Source organism: Ictalurus punctatus, chromosome 5 (genome assembly GCF_001660625.3).
Source record: "Ictalurus punctatus breed USDA103 chromosome 5, Coco_2.0, whole genome shotgun sequence".
Lineage (NCBI taxonomy): Eukaryota > Metazoa > Chordata > Actinopteri > Siluriformes > Ictaluridae > Ictalurus > Ictalurus punctatus.
The window spans coordinates 27,360,590-27,381,954 of NC_030420.2; the positions used below are offsets into that span (position 1 = coordinate 27,360,590).

The 21,365-nt window shown below is 39.2% G+C and overlaps 1 protein-coding gene and 1 long non-coding RNA gene across 5 annotated transcripts; one reads left to right on the forward strand and one right to left on the reverse strand.

Moving 5' to 3' along the window:
- Nucleotides 1-9,250: 9,250 nt before the first annotated feature.
- On the reverse strand, nt 9,251-10,481 carry LOC108265892 (uncharacterized). The gene is made up of 2 exons (XR_001812776.3): nt 10,347-10,481; nt 9,251-9,952 (listed from the first exon to the last, which is right to left on the reverse strand). It is a non-coding gene; the product is annotated as an uncharacterized LOC108265892 (long non-coding RNA).
- dalrd3 (DALR anticodon binding domain containing 3) lies at nt 10,440-20,841 on the forward strand. 4 transcript variants are annotated; one of them, XM_017468717.2, is made up of 13 exons: nt 10,440-10,815; nt 12,703-13,007; nt 13,125-13,420; nt 15,971-16,029; nt 16,191-16,292; nt 16,941-17,005; nt 18,136-18,194; nt 18,320-18,402; nt 18,593-18,719; nt 19,308-19,402; nt 19,505-19,621; nt 19,854-19,944; nt 20,225-20,841. In XM_017468717.2, the coding sequence occupies exons 1-12, from the start codon at nt 10,579-10,581 to the stop codon at nt 19,902-19,904; spliced, it is 1,596 nt and encodes a 531-aa protein (XP_017324206.1). In that variant the 5' UTR covers nt 10,440-10,578; the 3' UTR covers nt 19,905-19,944; nt 20,225-20,841. The 4 variants fall into 4 exon arrangements, with proteins under 4 accessions (XP_017324206.1, XP_017324203.1, XP_017324204.1 ...); XM_017468714.2 differs by having other exon boundaries at nt 19,876-19,944; XM_017468715.2 differs by having other exon boundaries at nt 19,344-19,402; nt 19,876-19,944.
- Nucleotides 20,842-21,365: the final 524 nt, after the last annotated feature.

Here is a 21,365-nt window from a genome sequence, read left to right on the forward strand (position 1 = left end):
TATTTAACATAGATATATACTTCTTGATATGATTTTAGAAGGGTTTTTTTTTTGTATGGATATATTTATATAATATTAACATGAATGGAAGGAGTCTCCAGTTTCAGTGCTTTCTAACAGTTTTCCATCACAGGAAATAGCCAACAGTGACCCTGAATCTTCCAGTCATTATCACACAACTTTAATAAAACAGCATGTTTACACACAATTTTTCCACTTACACCAAATGCAGACGATATGTTTGGAACTATGGGTATTTGAGTAATGTAGCTAACAAATAATGGATGTCTATTTTGCACAAAACCTTTAAAAATCAATCAATCAATCAATCAATCAATCAATCAATCATGCCCAAATCTTCATATACCTGTTTCAAACCACATTCATAATGCCCGGGCCACAATACTATCATATGCACTTATAAACTATGGGCCTGACATAGTAAATTAGTCTATCAATCTGTAAGCAACCATTTTCAATGTCTGTAAATGCAATTGCAAATTTTTTTTAAAAAATGAACGCTTATTTGAATGCTTCTAAGCCCAGCAATTTACCATATTGTTGTTAAAGATGTCATCTGTACATAATGATAATAAGTCTTTATACATATACATATGCATGTGAAATTGTTTTCTCCGCATACCCAGCATGTCAGGAAGTTGGGGTCAGAGCGCAGGGTCAGCCCTGATACAGCGCCCCTGGAGCAGAGAGGCTTAAGGGCCTTGCTCAAGGGTTCAAAAGTGGCAGCTTGGCAGTGCTGGAGCTTGAACCCCCAACCTACTGATCAGTAACCTAGAGCCTTAACCACCAAGCCACCACTGCCCTTGAAGTATAATTTCACCAGCAGTTTAAGCACATAAAAGCAGGGAAATCATATTACATTATTTTTCAAGTGTTTCATACAGTGCCCTTCACTAATATTTGTACCTTAAAGTTTGTCTTTATTGTTTGATCTTTTGTTAAAAAAAAATTACAAAAATACTCTGCTCTCATGGATATCAAACAATTGCAAACACAACACAGATTAAAAAAATAAATAAATAAAATAAAATAAAATTGTTAAATATAGATGTGCAACAATTATTTGCACCCTTTTAGTCAATACTTTGTGCTAGGTCCCTTTGCCAAGATAACAGCTCTGAGTCTTCTCCTATAATGCCTGATGAGGTTGGAGAATACATGGCAAGGGATCTGAGACCGTTCCTCCATACAGAATCTCTCAGATCCTTCAAATGTTGAGGTCCACGCTGGTGGACTCTCCTCTTCAGTTCACCCCACAGGTTTTCTATGGGTTTCAAGTCAGGGGACTGGAATGGCCATGGCAGGACCTTGATTTTGTGGTCAGTAAACCATTCTTATATTGATATTAATGTATGTTTTGGATCATTGTCCTGCTGGAAGATCCAACCACGGCCCATTTAAAACTTTCTGGCAGAGGCAGTCAGGTTTTCATTTAATATCTGTTGATATTTGATAGAGTCCATGATGCCACGTATCCTAACAAAATGTCCAGGTCCTCTGGCAGAAAAACAGCCCCAAAACATTAAAGTCCCAGTAGTGTCTGTTTTTTCTTGAAAACCTTCCAAACAACTTGTGGTGATGTAGATGACTTTGGATTGTAGTTTTGGAGACTTTCTGACTACAAGACACAACTAACTTCTGCAATTCTCCAGCTGTGATACTTGGAGATTTTTTTCCAACTTGAACCATCCTCTTCACAGTGCGTTGAGGCAATATAGACACAATTCCAGGTTGATTCATAACATTTCCAGTTGACTGGAACTTCTTAATTATTGCCCTGATGGTGGAAATGGACATTTTCCATGCTTGTGTTATTTTCTTATAGCCACTTCCCATTTTGTGAAGCTCAACAACCTTTTACCGCACATCACAGCTATATTCCGTGGTCTCACCCATTGTTATGAACGACTAGGGGAATTTGGCCTATGTGTTACCTCATATTTATACTCCTGTGAAACAAGAAGTCATGTATGAACAATTTCCTGTTACTAGTCACCCAGCTGTACTTAAAAAAATATATGTAAAATATCAATGGGAATAGACTTCAAATATATTTTTCTCATATTAATTCATGGTGTGCCAATATTTGTTGCACACCTATATTTAACAAAGCTTTTTTTTTTTTATAAGCCTGTGTTGTGTTTGTGATTGATATCCATGAGAGCAGAGCATTTTTGTGATTTTTTTTTAAAACAAAAGACTAAGATTAAACAGTAAAGACGATTTTTTCACAGCCGCCTTTGCTCATATTTACCAAGGGTGCCAATATTAGTGGAGGGCACTGTAGCTATCCTGAGATATTCCATCATTGAAGACATAAGTGTACAGTTGTTTTTTTTAAAATATAAATTGTTGCATCATTTAACAAAACGCATATAACAACACTGATTAAATGCTCAGAGTATCTGCCTGTAAATACAGCAAATGAAACTCTTCATCTCTTCTTAACCTGCCGTTTTCTAGCTAAATGATCTTGAATTTCACCCAATCCTTGTATATAGAGCTGAAACATCTGCATCTTTTGTAATTCTCTACTTACATTACTATTATAACTCATAAATCCGGCTTTCTGGAACGAATCCATATGTTCATTTGTAAATATTGAATGTTTAATATTTAATATACAGTGTAGACTGGACTGTGAGCAGATTGGAAGAATTAAGATTGAATTTTATAAAACGCAGTATAATCTAGGAAGATAATCATTTAAGATCAGCCTAAAATCCCCTTTTGTGAATGTTTTGAGGAATCGCTCTAATGCACAGGTTTCAAACTCCGGTCCTGGAAAATCCCCTCTCCTGTACATTTCAGTGTTTCCCCTGCTCCCAATACACTTCATTCAATTCATCAGCAAATTAACAGCACTTCAAGTTCAAGTGAGTGTGTTTGAGCAGGTAAAATACTATAATGTGTAGGACAGGGGGTTTAATCTAATATATATATATATATATATATAAATTTTCCAGTTTATTATTTAGGTGAGCACGTTCGCCTCACACCTCCAGGGTTGCGGGTTCGATGCTGCTGCCGTGTGTGCGGAGTTTGCATGTTCTCCCCGTACTCCAGTTTCCTCCCCCAGTCCAAAGACATGCATGGTAGGCTGATTGGCATGTCTAAAGTGTCCGTAGTGTATGAATGGGTGTGTGAATGTGTGTGATTGTGCCCTGCGATGGATTGACTCCCCGTCCAGGTGTGTACCCCGCCTTGTGCCCCATGCTCCCTGGGATAAGCTCCAGGTTCTCCGTGACCCTGTAGGATATAAGTGGTATAGAAAATGGATGGATTATTTAGGTGAATGGTTTTATCCAAAGAGACTCAGAAGCTGAACCTAATGCAGCTATATAGCACAGTAGTCGAGGGCCAACAGTGGCAGTCCTGGTGTGTAAACTCACAATCTTCCAGTAAAGTACTAAAATGTACAGGGCAGGGGGTCCTCCAGGAACTGTGAATGCGCTACAAACACTGGGACAGTGAGGGCCTACAGTGTGTTTATGATGCGTGTGTGTAAACACCACTAGCTTGTTATGCATGGAAATGATTCCAATAGCGCAGAGTTTTTTATATATATATATATATATATATCTATATATAGTTGTGCAAACATGAATGTATTTGCCCCTGGATACAGAGATGGGTAAGTGTAGCTCGCTGAGGAGCCACCACCAGCATCTCAACTACGTGTTGCAGAAAACTGTATATTTGGTATTGTTTTGGGAGTGGGGTCAAAACATACCATCGACCCAAACCACAGGATGTCCCAAACGTCTCCATACATAGGGGACTACAGTATGTATGCCAGCACACATAGTTGTACCTTCATCAGTGGATGTTTGTAGACGTCCACTTCTCGGTCGGTCCGCAACACGTCCAGTCTTTTTGAATTTGTTGATAAGTTTGGGAACAGTGTCGTGTGTGATGTGCTCGCCATGTTTCCTGTTAAAAGTCCATCTCAAACTTATGACAGCCTCCCGGTCCTGCCATGAGAATGATCTCACGTTCTTTTGTCAAAGGTGTTCTTAAAGGTTATCTGGAAACAAAACAAAACAAAACAAAAAAAACATAATATAAACTATAGAAAATTTTGGAAGACATTTTGCTAAAAAAGTGTTAATTTCCCCCATATGTGGAGACTTTTGGGATACCCTGTATAAACTAGCACACACAGAAATAGAGCAACTTGAGGAAAAAATCTAAGCCTAAACGTGATCAAAGTATCCTGAAGAAGTCCCTTGTCATCTTTTCTAATACTATCTCATTTTTTCTAAGATTAAAGTCTGATCATTTGAAACAGCTTGAAGTAATGCGCATTGCTGATGAAAAATCAGACTGAGTGGTCAGAACTAACTGTTGAATAAGGAATAAAATATGATAGTACATGCTGTTATGGGAAAATAATCAGTGGCAGGGTGGTGTGATGTCATCCTAAATGAAGGGGATTTACTGTTACCATCACAAAGTTGATTATTTTCCTCTAGCAGCGTGTGCCAAAGTGTTTTATGCTTCTTATACCACAGTAATTAGCCAGCAATACAATAAATACAATTTATTGTATTTATGAACAACACATCATACTGTTAAGACGCGACCAATTATGGTTATGTTTAATATTGTGCAGCATCTGGAAAACAAATTAGTTCCTGTGGTCACTTAAGTTATAGCAGCTATAAATAGTTGTTCCTTCAACAGGATTTTTTTTCTTTCCTAAAAAGAAAAAAAACAAAAAACAAATACACGGTCATATTACAGAGGAACTGGAAAGCACAAAATCCTCTTTCCTGTAGATTATTTTACTGAGTCCTACAAAGCACTGACACTGGAGACTCCTTCCATAAATGTTAAATAAGCATGTCCTTACTGAAAACATCATCACGTGAATGGTTAAACAGTTTTCTTTGTTAAACAACAACCAATCTGAACCCATTTATTGTTAAGCTTAGATAATCTAAAGCATCCACCATACACGTCTTTATGTACGAATTGTTACTATAGAAACAATAATGTATTAGAAGGAGAGCCTGTGATTTGAATTACAGCCGGCTCTACTGTCAGAGCTGCTGTGATAGAACACTAATCCACAGCTTCTGACCAATCAGATTTGAGAATTCAACAGAGATGTAGTATGAAAGCACGTGTACAATTAGACTTAAAAATAAATAAATAAATAACAAGTCAACTGATAGTGATTTTCTGATGGCAGATAGTAAAGACTCTAACCTAACTGAAAATGTGGATGCATCAATAAATGCATCAATCAAATCAAGTGCATATTTGTTTCTTTGCTTCTTGTAGCTATTTACTACAATGCGACATAACACTTTCTTTCTGTTTTCTGCCTGGCGTCTGGCAAAAGGTACCGAAGCATTTTGGCCAACTGACTCATCAATACCCAGAGACTGGACCGAGACCAACCCAGTATGTTATGCTTACATTTACAGCATTTATTATCGTAAAATCTCTTCGCACCTTATTCCACACACTGCACTGTCCTTTACTGTGCCTATTGTCCTGTTTTAATAATTATTGGACGGTTTTGTGGTGTTTGCACACATTTGCACTTTATGTAGTCCTGTGTACGTCATCATTGTCTTATTTAGTTCTGTGTCGTCTCATGTATCTCTGTTGTTATATGTAGCACCAGGGTCCTGGAGGAACGTTGTTTCGTTTCACTGTGTACTGTATCAGCTGAATATGGTTGACATGACAATAAAGCCACTTGGCTTGGCATGACTAATGTTTCCATACGTCCTGGTTTGGTAGATGAGTACATGAATGTCACATTACTAACTGGATAAAAGTGGATTTTGGGGGAGACGGACTTACTTGTTATCAGCCTCGTAACTCCAGGACAAAATGAAAGCTGCAAATGTTGAACATCAAACATAAACTGCATTTGGAGTGAGAGAAAAAAAAAAAAAAAACCTTCCAGATTATTCCTTTAACCACTGAGCTGCCTTTATTTCATGTTTTTTGAGGCAATCGTTCCATTAAGGAAAAACGTCCTCCACATAGTAATTCATAGAATAGAAGGAAGGAAGCTGATTTGAAAAACATAATGTCTGAGATGTTTTAAGGACATAAAGGACATAATGGATGAGAAAGAGGAGAGGGGCAGAGGAAGAGAAGGATGGTGGGAGTGTCTGTGGGCAGCCCAGTGAAGAAGTGAAAGTGAAAATGTTTCTCAGATTTCTTAAGAGGAAGTGAGCACTTATAAATACTCACACATATTCACATGAGTAGAGAGAACTGAGCAGCACGGGCGAGAGGGAGAAGTGAGAATGGCCAGGACGGGTAAGAGTTGTCGTGCCTTCAAGGTAACTCTCTTGCCACTTTTAAATGTGATATTTCTACGCGGTGTACGTGTTGCTTAGCTTGTTACTCTTGACATCTGTTTTCTTTCGTTTGTTGTTTGAAAGTTATTCTCTTGTCGTGTCTCTTTTATTCACCGGTACGAGTATTCCCCTTTCGTTTTCTTCAAGCTTGTACGCATTGCTTTTCAACTTCACAAGCTTCTGCTTTTATTCGCTTCCCTACAGGAACACAGAGAGAGTCGCTTAAAGGAAAAGTAAGAAAGATTCATACAAAAGGGCACTATTGAATACCCAACGTTTCGTCCCTGCTATCTATTCTTTTGTCTTTTCTTATCTTCTGCCTTGCGAAGTGAAAGTGCAGGAAGTGTGTACAGAGAGAGACTGTGTACAAATATTAGGATATTTGAAATTAAACTGAATAAAGCTGCATCTTTCTTAATGTACCTCCTTGTTTCCTTATCATGTACTCGTTCTTATTTTGTCTTGCTTAAATCTGTCGAGTAAACTGTCAGCCTCCAGCGGAGATACTAAACTTGCTATATTGGTGTGTTTTTGGTAGGGAAACAGGTTTTTCAGGCCTCCTGACTTTAGATGAAGGAAGATAAATAAACAGGACAGGTTTCAGCCGTGAAGACTCCGACGCCAACAACGATAAAAGAGTCTAAAGAATGTATGAGCCGTAATCAGATTTTTCAAGCTGCATAATTTTGTTTTTCCTATCAAGTCCTATGTGTACGTCAACGATAGAAATACATAGAACTGTGCTGGTTCAAGAATATGAGACAGGACATTGTCAGAATTTGGTGACATCTCTACATTGATTTTCACCCTCTGAAGGTTTCATGACCCTCAAATCTCGTGAACCTCAGCAGGTGGGTGGTTAACGGAACCCATAATGCAGCTGACTGGTTCATTAACAGCTGGATGTGGATTCCGTTTCCCGCCTTTCCCGCAATAAGGTGACGTTTCTACAGTCTCAATTCTACATTCTCTGTGTTTGAAAGTAGCTGAGATGAGAAACTGGGTTCAAATGGCTTTAAAGGAAGCATCAATACGTGTTCTGTGAGGAAAAATTGTATTACAGTATGTTTGATACAGATTATAATAGACTTAATAATGAAATTAGTGCTTTGGTTTTTTTTTTATGTTTTAGTTTAGTTGAGTATTGCACAGCATAAAAAAAAAAGATCAATTACTGTACCTTTAAGTCGATTTGGTGCTGTTCATTCATTTCACACTTTTAAGGGGAGAAATTGTATTGATGTCGCTGCAGAATGACACGTTTTCTCCCGGATTGCCAGATATACTAACCGCCACCGGGAACTTCGTGTCAGCCAGCAGTGACATCCAAATCTGTCAATCAAACCTCCACGAGCCGGATTATCAAAATCACTCTCTGGGCGTTTTTTCAACTCAAGTCGAGTCTAAAAAAAACCCCAGAATAATCAAATGTCTGAATTATTATAGTTATGTTGTTCAATAAACAATGTAGAACCAATGTAAAGTATCTCCCTTTGTCTTTTATGCCTCACTCACACACACACACACACACACACACACACACACACTCTCGCTCTCTCTCTCTCTCTCTCTCTCTCTCTCAGAAGTGGGAAGTAACAATGTGAAATCACTTAAATCTAGTTTTCACTTAAACTTAGATTTACTTTCACCTCATAATTGTGACTTTTACTCAGATTTGAAAAGAACAATCTCTAGATTTCTATTCATTACATTTTCTACACCACTTACATCACTACATTAATCTATAGTCATATATCTGTAAAGTTATAGTTGACGTTTTATCATCAGAGTCCATCTAAATTCCTCACAAATCTTAAATGCAACACATTACAGCAGGAACGAGACCTAATACACGTCACAGATTACAATCTGCTGTTACGTATACTACGTATTTATCAAAGCAGTTTGTATTGTATAATCAGAGTTATTATCATGCTAGCTAACATTTGAGAGATTAGCAATAAAGTCTTTCTCTATTGGGAATTGGCATAACGGGTTCCGTTAAGCATCCTGTCAGTACCTAGTGGTTTAATAGTGTTTCTAAGATGTCACTTATTCTTGATACAGAATTGTTTAGTGTGTTAAATGCCACAGAAGTCTGTTAGGCCCATTAAATCTCCAGTCAATCTTACTGTTTATTACCCAAGATTACCATTATAGACCACTGGAGTCCTGGAGGAACTCTGAACCATTTGTTGTTGTTTTTTTAAAACACAACACTGGTGTCTTGCTAAACCACCGGGCTTGTTTACTTTATAATTATAACGCCAGTAGCAAGGAATGAAGAACAATTAAAACCGTCGTAAAATCACCAGGAACAAAAGTAAACCTGTAATAGGGGTCATGTTCTTTTCAGGACATAACATAGGTCTTCTGTAAATTTTACCTCACATTATATGGCTGAACTCATCTTTTGGTTTAAACATTAGACAGTGCTAGTTCAAAGGTTAGGGAGTAAATGTGTAAAGTTGCCAAGAGTACAATCTTAAACAATGATAATGAGTCTTTATTAGTCACATATACATTACAGCACAGTGAAATTTGTTTTTTTTTCATATGCCAGCAGGAAGCTGGGGGCAGAGCGTAGGGTCAGCCATGATACAGCGCCCCTGGAGCAGAGAGGATTAAAGGCCTTGCTCAAGGGACCAACAGTGACAGCTTGGCAGTGCTGGGCCTTGAACGCCCAACCTTCCGATCAGTAACCCAGAGCCTTAACCGTCAAGCGACCACTGCCAAGTGGTGACAAAATTTGACAAAACATGCTCTACACAAATTCACATTTTAGTGCTAAGCCTGCTTTCACTATATTCAACTAAATCCAAAACGTCACTCTTAGACATATAATGCCCTATGTAGGGCATTTATATAATGTGTAGAACAATTAGCACATTTGCCTTGCACCTCCAAGGTTGGGGGTTTGAATCCCTTCTTGCATGTTCTCCCTGTGCTTCTCGGGTTTCCTTTGGGTACTCTGGTTAACTCCCCCAATCCAAAGACATGCGTTGTAGGCTGATTGGCATCTCTAAATTGTCCGTAGTGTGTGAATGGGAGTGTGTGAGATTGTGCCCTGCGATAGGTTGACACCCCATCCAGGGTGCCCCCTACCTTGTGCCCCAATGTGCATAAGGCTCCCTGTAACCCTGTTTAGGATAATCGGTACAGAAAATGGATGGATACCCTTCATGGAGGAAGTAAGGAAACTATCTGGGATTTAACCCACCACTCTGAACCAGAAAGGATTATACAATAAAATATTGCCTAAATAATAATTAACACTTAAACATACTGTACAGTTCATTATGAGATATCAAATGGTTGTTTGAATTAAACAACTGCCTGACTAACAAAAGATTTTAAACAAACCATTCCTTAAACTTCAAAAAACATGCCAGAAGGTGCATTGGCTACACTGAATGAGTGTGTGAATGTGTGTGTGTGTGTGTGTATGGGTGTGTGTGCACATGGTGCTCTCTGATGGTCTAGCATCCCATCAGGTGTATTCCCGCCTCACGCCCAGTGTTCCTGAGATAAGCTCCAGATTTACCATCATGCTGATTAGGATAAAACAGTTACTGAGGATTGATGACTGAAGATTACCATTCCTTAAAGAAAACAGATGTATTACAATGTTATATACTTATTGTTCCACATATGAAAGGTGTGAGGTGAGAAAATATGTTTATACACCATACACCGTGATGCAAGTGTCTATGGACATTCGAGTTTCAGTGGAATTTTATCTACAGAATAGTTTCATTTTAAAGAAAGAAAACACTAAGTTTATCAATGATATTATTAGGGAAAAGGTGCCACAAGGATTATGTGTACTTAATACAGTTTGTTAACCAACTGAACTTGAAAGTACAGTTGATTGCTGAGTAATCAAGCAGATTCTAATAATAATAATAATAATAATAATAATAATAATAATAATAATAATAATAATAATAATAATAATTCAAAGTTTATAACATTATTAAACCATTAAAAACTCACCTGAACCGTGCCACACTTAAGATGGCGCCTTTCCAGAGCGTGTAGGTTTCAGTAAAATGTGCCGTACTGGAACATTTTCCCTAGTCCAAAGTTCCGGTCTCAGTGCTTTGCTGGTGATCGATGTGCAAGGGAAGGAAAGCGCGTGGGTGTTCGTTAGAGGCCTCGTCGATGTAATTGATCACACCAGAGTTTCAGCTGAATGGTTATTATGTTCACATTGTGAACGAGGTGAATGATGGAGACAGCGGAAACGGCGCCGTTCCGGATCGGCTCCACTGTACGGGCGCTGCGGTGTGCTCTGCGGAGGGAAACCGGACACGAAGCCGAGCCAGAGCACACTGACAGCGCGGAGAGGAGCACCAACGAGCGGGACAAGCTCTGGTTTAAAGAGAGCAGCGCCAAAAACCTGAGAAACCGAGACTTCCTGGCGCCCAACACGGTCCTGGCTACGCTTTACTCTGACGGACAGGTATGGTTCAGTTTGTAAAGGCATGTGTTCCTGCTGCCATGCTGTTTATGTGGGTTATCAATGCAGTGACCGATAACAGTTGACATTGCTGTTATTGATCCAAACATTTGAACCTTGAGGCGGATGCTTTCATCACTCCACTGTTCTCAAAAACCCGGAACAAATCCTCCAGTCTGTGCTATAATAATCACATACTCAGTCACTTAAGGCAAGTCCCTACAGGTAAAAACGAGCATTTATTTATTTGGTTATTTATTTCAGATGTTTGGATACAATGCATCTAAAACCATATAATCCATATCCTAACCACATCTATAACCACATAAACTCAACGTTTATTTCACTGTTTTTTCTCTCTTGCTGACATTTTAAGGTTTTAGGCTCCGCCTACTCTGCACTATTGCCTCATTACATGTACCACTATACCTGAAAATTCCCACCGTGGCCCTGTGTGTGCGGAGTTTGCATGTTCTCCCCGTGCTGCGGGAGCTTCCTCCGGGTACTCCGGTTTCCTCCCCCAGTCCAAAGACATGCATGGTAGGCTGATTGGCATGTCTAAAGTGTCCGTAGTGTATGAATGGGTGTGTGAATGTGTAAGTGATTGTGCCCTGCGATGGATTGGCACCCTGTCCAGGGTGTACCCCGCCTTGTACCCCGCCTTGTACCCCATGCTCCCTGGGATAGGCTCCAGGTTTCCCCGTGACCCTGAAAAGGATAAGCAGAATAGAAGATGGATGGATGGATGGACTATCCCTGAAAAACTATCCATCCATTTTCTGTACCGCTTTTCTTATACAGAGTCTCTGGGGAACCTGGAGCCTATCTCGGGGATCTCTGAGCACAAGGCACGCTAAATTGGGGGCCAGTCCATTGCAGGGCAAAATCGCAAACACATTCACACACCCATTCACACATTACTGGCAATTTGGAAATGCCACTCAGCATACAACGCATGTCTTTGGACTGGGGGAGGAAACCAGAGTACCCAGAAGAAACCCCCGAAGCACGGGGAGATCATGCAAACTCCTAGTACACACGGCGGTGGCAGGGGTCGAACCCCCAACCCTGGAGATGTGAGGCAAACGTGCTAACCACCCTGGAATTATGATATACGTGTAAATTTCCTCTATATACCAGTAAAGTAGAGTGGAAACACATTAAACCATGTAAAGTGTTTTAGAATGCATTCAGAACCAGAAATGTATGTTTCTAGATCAGGGGTGTCCAATCTTATCCGCAAAGGGCTGGTGTGTGTGCAGGTTTTCATTCCAACCAAGCAGAAGCCACGCCTGATTCTTTTGAAAGACAAGATCGACTGATTAAACAGGTGGAATCAGGTGTGGCTCCTGATTGGTTGGAATGAAAATGTGCACACACCCTGGCCCTTTGCGGATAAGATTGGACACCCCTGATCTAGATGATCTGCGTTCATGAAATTTTACATGGATAGGGATTTCCATCCCTATTCAGATATGGAACAAAGAATGTCCTTCTAGTCATGGATATTTACATTTGACTTGATGTCAGTTACTTTTTCAAGCCATACTCTGAATAGCTCACTGTGTCAGCTGTTTAAGTTTGTTTTCCTCTCAAAAAACATTTATTAGCTTTCTATCTGACCAGTCGCTCACACCCACATTAAATAAATAAATAAAAACACATCTGTTGGTTCTCAGTCCTGATGTACAGCTTTAGAATCCACCAGATTCCCTGTGAACCTTTCTGGTTTGTTTTCCAATTGCAACCTTCAAGATTCTGAAGCTTGTGGCCAGAAGAGTGTACAAAAGATGCAGTCAGATGCTATGCTATGTGAGCCTGAGCCTGCTAGTAGCACATGTATGGATGGCTATATAACTGGTGTATGTGTCCGTGTGCATCTGTATGCAGGTTCCTCCGGCCGTTCTAAGGCGTGTCCTCTCTCTCCGTGGAAGCGGTGTGTTACCACTTGCAGGATGTGACATCACAGCCGAGGGCCTGCGTGTAACCGTGGACCACTGCACAGCGTTCCGACGCGTTCTATGTGGGATGAACGCATACCTGAGACCCGCCACTCAAAGACAGGGGTGTGTTCTGATCAACTGCCCCGCCCTGCATGCCAAACAAGCCCCGCCCACTCCAGACACCCTGACCCTGGGGCAACTCCGCACTGTCCTCATCGCTGACCACCTCAGAGCAGTGCTCCTGAGACAAGGGTGGGTAAACCTGTGCATGTGCGAGAGAGAGAGAGATAGACAAAGATATAGAGGAAGACACAGAGAGAGTAAAGGTATGTAATATGTCTCTGGTGTGTTTTATAATCTTTTTTGCAGTTACTCTGTGTCCTTCTGTCCTGCCCTGCCTGAGGAGAGTGATATCATCAGCTTCCTCCGGATCCTGGGCATCAGTTGGCCGGCAGCGTCTGTGAGCTGGACCAGTGAGGAGAGAGAGGAAAAGATGAGGAACGCCCTGGAGAACTGTTGCTACAGAGAGACAGATGGAGAGAGGGGGAAGAGGGCGAGTAAGGGAGAGGATGGAGGGATGACCGAGGAGGTCAGGATAAATCTGAAGCGAGTGATGGAGGACGTAGAGCTGCAGGGTTATGACCCCACTCTTGGCACGTGCACAGGTGAAGACAAGTGTGTGTGTGTGTGTGTGTGTGTGTGTGTGTGTGGGCATGAGTGAAATTCATTTAACTCCAGACTTCAAGCCTTAGTGCTTAATTTAGATTTTATTTTTTGCTCATCCAAGCTTTCGGCCTCACAGTTCACGTTATATGTCAGATGTCGTTAGTGTGAACAGATGTCTTCCCTGAAACGAAACACACACACACACACACACACACACACACTTTATAAAATCGAATAAACACAATTGCATTATACAAATTCATCAAAAAACATCATATTTACAAGACAATCCACAATTACAGTAGCAAAAAAAAAAAAAGAATGAACGGTCAGCTCAAGCATTCTTTGCAGTTTCTGTTTTAGGTGAAATGACACGGTCTGCTTGATTAGTGCAAGAAATTGGAAGAAAGCCAGATGCTTTTTCTGTTTCTGCAAGTATTACTGTCATTTCAGTGTGGGTATAAAAGAGGAGCCATCACTGATCTGTATATCCTCATGGATAACAGAATAACAGCGGCTCTATGATTCTGAGATCCATCTTTTCGCACTGAGGACAACTGAGGGACTCGTACACAACGATTACAAAAGGTGCACACGTTCATTGATGCTCAAGACGGCAACATAATGCATTAATAGCCAGGGGGGTGTAAACTTTTGAACAGGATGAAATTGTTTTTATTTTGTTGAAAGATTTTTTTCCATTTCATTTCACAAGCTACAGTGCCCTCCACTAATATTGGCACCCTTGGTTAATATGAGCAAAGAAGGCTGTGAAAAATTGTCTTTATTGTTGAACCTTTTGATCTTTTATTCAGAACATTCTGCTCTCATGGATATCAAACAATTGCAAACAAAACAAGTTTTTAAAAAAAATAATCTTTGTTATATATATATATATATATATATATATATATATATATATATATATATATATATATATATATATATATATATATATATAATATGTGTGTGTGCAACAATTATTGGCACCCTTTTAGTCAATGCTTTGCGCTACCTCCCTTTGCCAAGATAACAGCTCTGGGTCTTCTCCTATAATGCTAGTGCTATATTCTTATAACCACTTCCAAATTTGTGAAGCTCAACAACCTTTTGCTGCACAACACAGCTATATTCCTTGGTCTCACCCATTGTTATGAATACTACCTCATATTTATACCCCTGTGAAACAGGAAGTTATGGTTGAAAAATTTCCTGTTACTAGTCACCCAGGTGTCAAAACATGTTAAATATCAATGGGAATATACTTCAAATATATTTCTCTCATATGAATACATGGGGTGCCAATAATTGTTGCACACCTATATTTGACTTATATTATATATATTATATTATATTATATTAAACTAATATTGGCACTTCATTGGTTGACTCTGCTGTTATGGATATCAAACAATTGCAAACACTACACAGGTTTATCTCCATGAGAGCAGAGTAGTTTTGTGAATTTCTTTTAACATAAGATCAAAAGGTTAAACAATAAAGACAATTTTTCACAGCCTTCTTTGCTCGTATTTACCAATGAGGTGCCAATATTAGTAGAGGGCACTGTGTATAAGATATTCAAATGTTTACATGTAGTGAAGTGTGATTTTATCACTCCAGAGAACACGTTTCCACTCCTCCAGAGTCCAGTGGTGGCATGCTTTACACCACTCCAGCCAATGCTTGGGCTTGCACATGGTGATCTCAGGCTGGTGTACAGCTGCTCGGCCATGAAAACCCACTTCGTGAAGTGCAGTTCTTGTGCTGATGTGACGTTGCTTTCAGAGGAACTCTGCAGTGAGAAATGCAAAGAAGGACAGGCGATTTTTACACGCTACACACTACAGCACTCTGTGACTATGCATAGCCTACTGCTTCATGGCTCAGCTGCTGTTGGGATGGGTGTCCATACTTTTTTGGCCGTATAATCTGTATATGTGTTTACATGTTTCCCAGAAAACAAAATACTAACCATTTCAGACTATGAAACTTTATTTACAACCCCAATTCCAAAAAAGTTGGGACGCTGTGTAAAATGTAAATGAAAACAGAATGCAATGATTTGCAAATCTCATAAACCCATATGTTATTGACAATAGAACATCGAAAACATATAAATGTTTAAACTGAGGAAATGTACCATTTTAAGGAAAAAAATAAGGTAATTTTGAATTTGATGGCCGCGACACCTCAAAAAGTTGGGACAGGGCAGCATGATACATGACATGATTGGGCCTTTTGTTATCCCCGTCACAACTTTTTTGAGAAGTTTTGCGGCCATGAAATTCTAAACGACCTTATATATATATATCTTAAAATGGTACATTTCCTCAGTTTAAACATTTGATATGTTTTCTATGTTCTGTTGTGAATAACATATGGGTTTGTGAGATTTGCAAATCATTGCATTCTGCTTTTCTTTACATTTTACACCGCGTCCCAACTTTTTTGGAATTGGGGTTGTACAATACATTTTTATCCACTGTGCTTGTTTGTTCTTGGTATAATAAACATAAATCTTCTCCATCTTCGTCTCTCACCTACAGTGCAGCGAGAGGCATTGTGTCATCTGGCTCAGCTGGACAGAGCGATAGAAGACTTTCCTGTGAGTCCCACATGGATGATATCATCACATATTTATATTTATTCAAATTTCACTGTAAAGAAGAGTTCCAGCCCAATTTAGTTCTAGCTGGTATTTATTAGCATTTGTGGATCAGTGTTTGTGCAATATGGTTGATCTGTAGGATCCTGTCCTTCCTGCAGGCGTCCACGGCTACAGTGTTACACGTGACTTCCTGTCAGGATGAGTTCCGCCAACAGCAGATAGCCATGCTTTGGAGAGCTACCAGCGCCATGGCACCGCAGGTTTCTCACACATACTCAGTCACACTTAAAAGAGGAACACTACATATTAACACACACAAAAAAAGGAACTTAATATCATCAGTCTCTCTGAAGCGCACACACAACCGCATGCAAGCGAAGCTGGTTTCTCTATCTTTCTAACACACACACACTTTTATCAGCTTGGTTAAAAGCGTCTCTTAGCCTGGGAAATCCCTTCACATGGTGAAATTTTGACATTATTTGATATAATTCTGAAGACTACATTATTTATTTTTGATTTATTTGACCCTTTTGCATGCAACTCAATCATAACAAGTAAAACCTTCTTAGCCCTTAAAAGTTAAAAGGAAGAAAATTACATTTCAGGAACATGACGTCATGAACATTTCGACAGACGATATCTGAGTCCAAACTGAATCGGTTACGTTTATGTCCTTGAATTTTAAAAGGCAGAGCTTGATCACAGTGTGACTTTTACTGCATTTTATCGTGTGCGGAAATCTTTAGGCTGACACAGTGCTTCTTATAATGGCTCCTTATCTAACACGACTTTTGCTGGAACATCGCCAAGGCAACATTAAAAATTAATTAAATAAAACATTTTCACATAGTTAGTTTTAGCCAATTTTGCATTAATTTCTGTCTGTCTGTCTGTCTGTCTGTCAGAGGCTGGTGGTGTGTGGTCCAGTAAAGACTCCGGGCACTCAAATGAGCGCAGCTCAATACCTGCAGTAAGTTCTGCACTCTTCTATCCATGCACATTTACTGTATATGCTAATATTTTAAAGAATACATCAGATACTTACACTGCATTTCCAGTTCATCAGGAAAACCTACGACAAAGGGGAAGTTATCAAGTTGTACGATATATGGACGAGACCGTGATCGTTTTTGTTGACTTCTATATCACCCGTTGTGTTTACACGTGTGTTTGTTTACATAAGAATGAATATTGCCAACTTTTTTAGCCGTTCGTGCTGCTTCTGGTCTCCTTCTCCGCTCTAGGGCTGTCAAATTAAAATTCGAACTTCGAATGTTCGTTTAAGATAAAAATGCACAATGGACTTAAGATGCGTAACAAGCACGAGCACCGATTTTTTATTATAACATACTGTTGAAAAAATGACCTTCAAGATATGAACAATGCACTAACGATGTTTTTTGAAGAAGAAAAATCTAGAAAGAATAGTTCTAGTGTTTCATATAATCCAGTCGTAGTCGATAATGTCGGGGATTAAGCTGTTTAAGCTGCGCGAGCTGAAACTGAACAGCGGTAGATTGAAGCGCTTTGCTAGCAGGTTAATTAACTCGCCCAAACTCGTCCTATACACACATGAGATTAATCATATACACAACATAAACCTAATATTACAACTCGCAAATACAATGACACGAATGCCGTACTGCTTCATGGCTCAGCTGCTGTTCGACGCTACCATTTCACAATAATAGCACTTACAGTTGAATGGGGCAGATCTAGCAGGGCAGAAATTTCACAAACTGACTTGTGATAAAGGTGCCATCGTGTGACCGTGCCAAGTTTAAAGTCAGTGAGGCTTTCAGTACGTCCCATTCTAGTGCCAGTGGTTGTCTATTGCGATCACATAGCTGTGTGCTTGATTTAACGCTCCTGTTATTAAAAGGAGTGTCCATACTTCTGGTCATATAGTCTCTGTGTGTGTGTGTGTGTGTGTGTGTGTGTATATGTATATGTGTATATATATATATATATATATATATATATATATATATATATATATATATATATATATATATATATATATATATATATATATATAATTTTAAAATCACACAAATGATTAGATCTGTGTGTGTGTGTGTGTGTGCAAATTCTCGTCAGATTAAGAAGAGCTCAGATGAAGGAAGCTTCAGAAATGAAATATGGAGAGCAAGTGGAAGGTAAGTGCGGGTGTGTATGTGTTCTGTGTGTGGCCAGACAGGAAGTGAGCTCAGTGTGTGTGAGCATTGTACATGAGAGCTACATGTGTGTGAAATTGACTCAATCTGTTCTGGTGACCTTGCAGGACAGACTTGGGACGACATCATCAGAGTGATGACTTGTGCCACAGTGCGGTTTGAGCTGCTTTCCACAGCACACACTAGCCCAGTGAGTGTGTGTTTGAGCACATATACATGTATGTCTGCACACACTAGAGTATTCGAAGTAACTCATTATTCTGTGACCTAAGAGTATGTCCAGTATGTGTGAACGTTTGAGGCTGTATTTATATATTGTATGTTCATATTTAAGGTCATTGTCTGAAATCCTTTTTTTTTTTTTTTTTTTGTCTTATCAGGTGACTCTGGATGTACAGCGTGAAGTGGGCGTGTCCACAAAGGGTCCTAGGGGAGGAGTCTTTGTTATGTATAACTGTGCGAGACTACACACACTGTTCAGCAGCTATGAAAAAGGCGTAGAGCAAGGTAAGGCACACACACACACAAAAGGACTGTCAGAACAAAGTTCACTGTTTGAATACTATTGGAAAAAAGGCATGTTATTTACAAATTTAAAAGCCAAAAGCGCACATTTAAATGTTTAATATCCACAATGCACATTTCCATTTTTGTTGAATGGCTCTGGCTGCTTTATACAATAAAAGAGGATTAACATGGGAATAAATTATTTACATTTTTAAAAATATATTTATTTATTTGTACATTCATTCATTTATTTAATATTTTAAAAAATGTTAGCAGGTATGTTTTTTTTCTGTGGCTGATTGAATTCTATTGGATAATGCACAAAGAGGGGGGGCTACAACAGTTACACCCTATGTAGTGAGCACATATGGTGATGAATAGAAAGCCATTTGCTAAATATCAGCAGCAAACTCCAATTATAAACATGTTAATGTTATTATCATGACCTCATATATGTATTATATATCTTTTTTTTTTTTTGAGCTTATGAAAACAGCGGAATTTTTGCATTCCAATGTTTCTAATATGAACTCAGAGTGCAGCGCTACTGCTAGTGATCGTTCTGCTTGCGGCTTTTTAAACCGACAGACTCCTTAACGCTCATGTGCAATGACTGTTCTGCAGGCGTCTACCCCGAAATCCCTGCAGGCACAGAGTTGGATTTTTCCTCCCTAAAAGAAGAGGTAATTTAACATGACGTTGAATTTTATACTGAATTCTAAATGAATCATTTTAGGAATATTTAAAATTCTTCAGTCCTTACAGTAAAACTATGTCTCCGCTAGGGGGAGTGGCTTCTTCTTTTCAATTACCTCATTCCATTCTCGGAGCTTCTGGACCAATCGGGACAGACGCTGGAGCTGGAGGGGGCGGGAGCCAGAGTTAATTTAAGAACAGAGCAGGTTTTTTTTTTTTTTTTTTGATGGTGTCTGCTTGTGGGCCTGAAAGAGTTTGTAAAACACTACTAGATGTGTACTTTATTACATGAACACTTTGCTAGTCTACATGGAAATGCACTGGTATAGTTTAGCTGCTCAGAGAATATTTTCATATGCTGTCTGGCATTTTTATGTTAATTAGATATATACTTAGTACTGATTTTCCTTAATTGGACTTCTCAACATTTCTCTGTAGCTTTGTCTGTTGTATTGTGCAGGTCTGCAGATTCCTGGTGTCTCTCAGTAAAGATTTTAGTTCGTATTATAACAGAGTCCATGTACTTGGGGTAAGACTCACTCATGTGTGTGTGTGTGTGTGCGTGTGCGTGTGTGAGAGAGTCTGTGAGTCTGTCTGTCTGTACTAGCAGCATGGAAGCATGGATTAATGTGATTTAAACAGTTCACTAGAGTTCAGTGACATTAACCTCCTACCCTTTCTTGTCTTGTCACCCTTTTTTCTTCCCATCTCTTTTTACACTTTCCATCTGGCTACTCTCCTTTACTTTGTCTTTTTGTCTCTATCATCTCTTCTCTGTTTCTGCCCCGTCCTTCTGTTTCACTCTGTAGGAGCCGTTACCTCATCTTTTTAATCAGATGTTTTGCCGGTTGTTGTTGCTGAAGGCTTTGAGGGAACTTTACCACAGCGCCTTGGATTCTCTAAATCTTCCCCCGATCCCACAGCTATAGCTCGGAATCACATGACACCACCAGTACTTCAAAACGAACAATCCATATTACATAGAAATGTGCCTGAAATGTTTAAAGGTAACTAGGATTATACGTGAAAATTGCTACAAATCATCCATGATCACGCTAAAACAACACACCAAGAAGTATTAAACAACGTATCCTCAATTACACACCCAAAATACTATAATACTTGCTCTGGTTCTGGAAAATATAAATATTTCTCGTATGCCAAACTATAATCTTTCCTTAAATGCAACTAACTACAACATAAACCGTATAACATCCACAATACCTGATCTTATGCTGTAATAAATACTGCATTGTAAGTGTCTTTTGTTAATGTTATGTGTTTTCCTTTATACCACAGCACTGTTGTGCTGGTTTTACGATTCCTTGTTTCTATAGTAACGGCTCATTCACAGGGACTTGTGTAGTGGACGTTCCACATAACCGACATGAAGTGTAACAATAAACAAATTCCTGAATGTGTTGTATATTGAAGAAGATTGTTGATTCATTGATATGGTGCCGTTTTCTGTATATAGAGGGTTATTTAATATTTATGGAAGGAGTCTCCAGTGTCAGTGCTTTGTAACGGTCAGTAAGTTTTCCCCCACAGGACAGAGGATTTTGCGCTTTGTGGTTTCTCAGTAACATGACAAGCGGCATATTTTTGGTCTTCGTTACTTCAAGATGAGAATGAGGCTGGTGAGGGAGGGTACCGTTACATTCTTTCAGATTTCCTCGTTCATGGCTTTTATTTCACCTCAGAGGTGCTGCCACTTTTTCATAAATTCTGGCACTATTTTGTACTTCATGATGTTTTTGTCATGTCAGTTGTTCATGTATTGTGTGTGAGAAGTAAACACACAAGCACACACTGTATAACACTCGCAGTTGTTCATTACAGAATAGGTTTTCAGTAATGATTTAATTGAGTAACATTATTTAATGCATTCATTAACATTAACAACCCATCAACTTCAGCATTAATAAACCATGTAATGTTAAAGTTATC

Coding starts and splice junctions, on each gene's coding strand:
- dalrd3 (XM_017468714.2), top strand. CDS start 10,579: ATGATGGAGACAGCGGAAACGGCGCCGTTCCGGATCGGCTCCACTGTA. Junction 19,403..19,504: donor TTTCCTCCCTAAAAGAAGAG/GTAATTTAACAT, acceptor TGTCTCCGCTAG/GGGGAGTGGCTTCTTCTTTT. Junction 19,945..20,224: donor ACAGAGTCCATGTACTTGGG/GTAAGACTCACT, acceptor TTCACTCTGTAG/GAGCCGTTACCTCATCTTTT.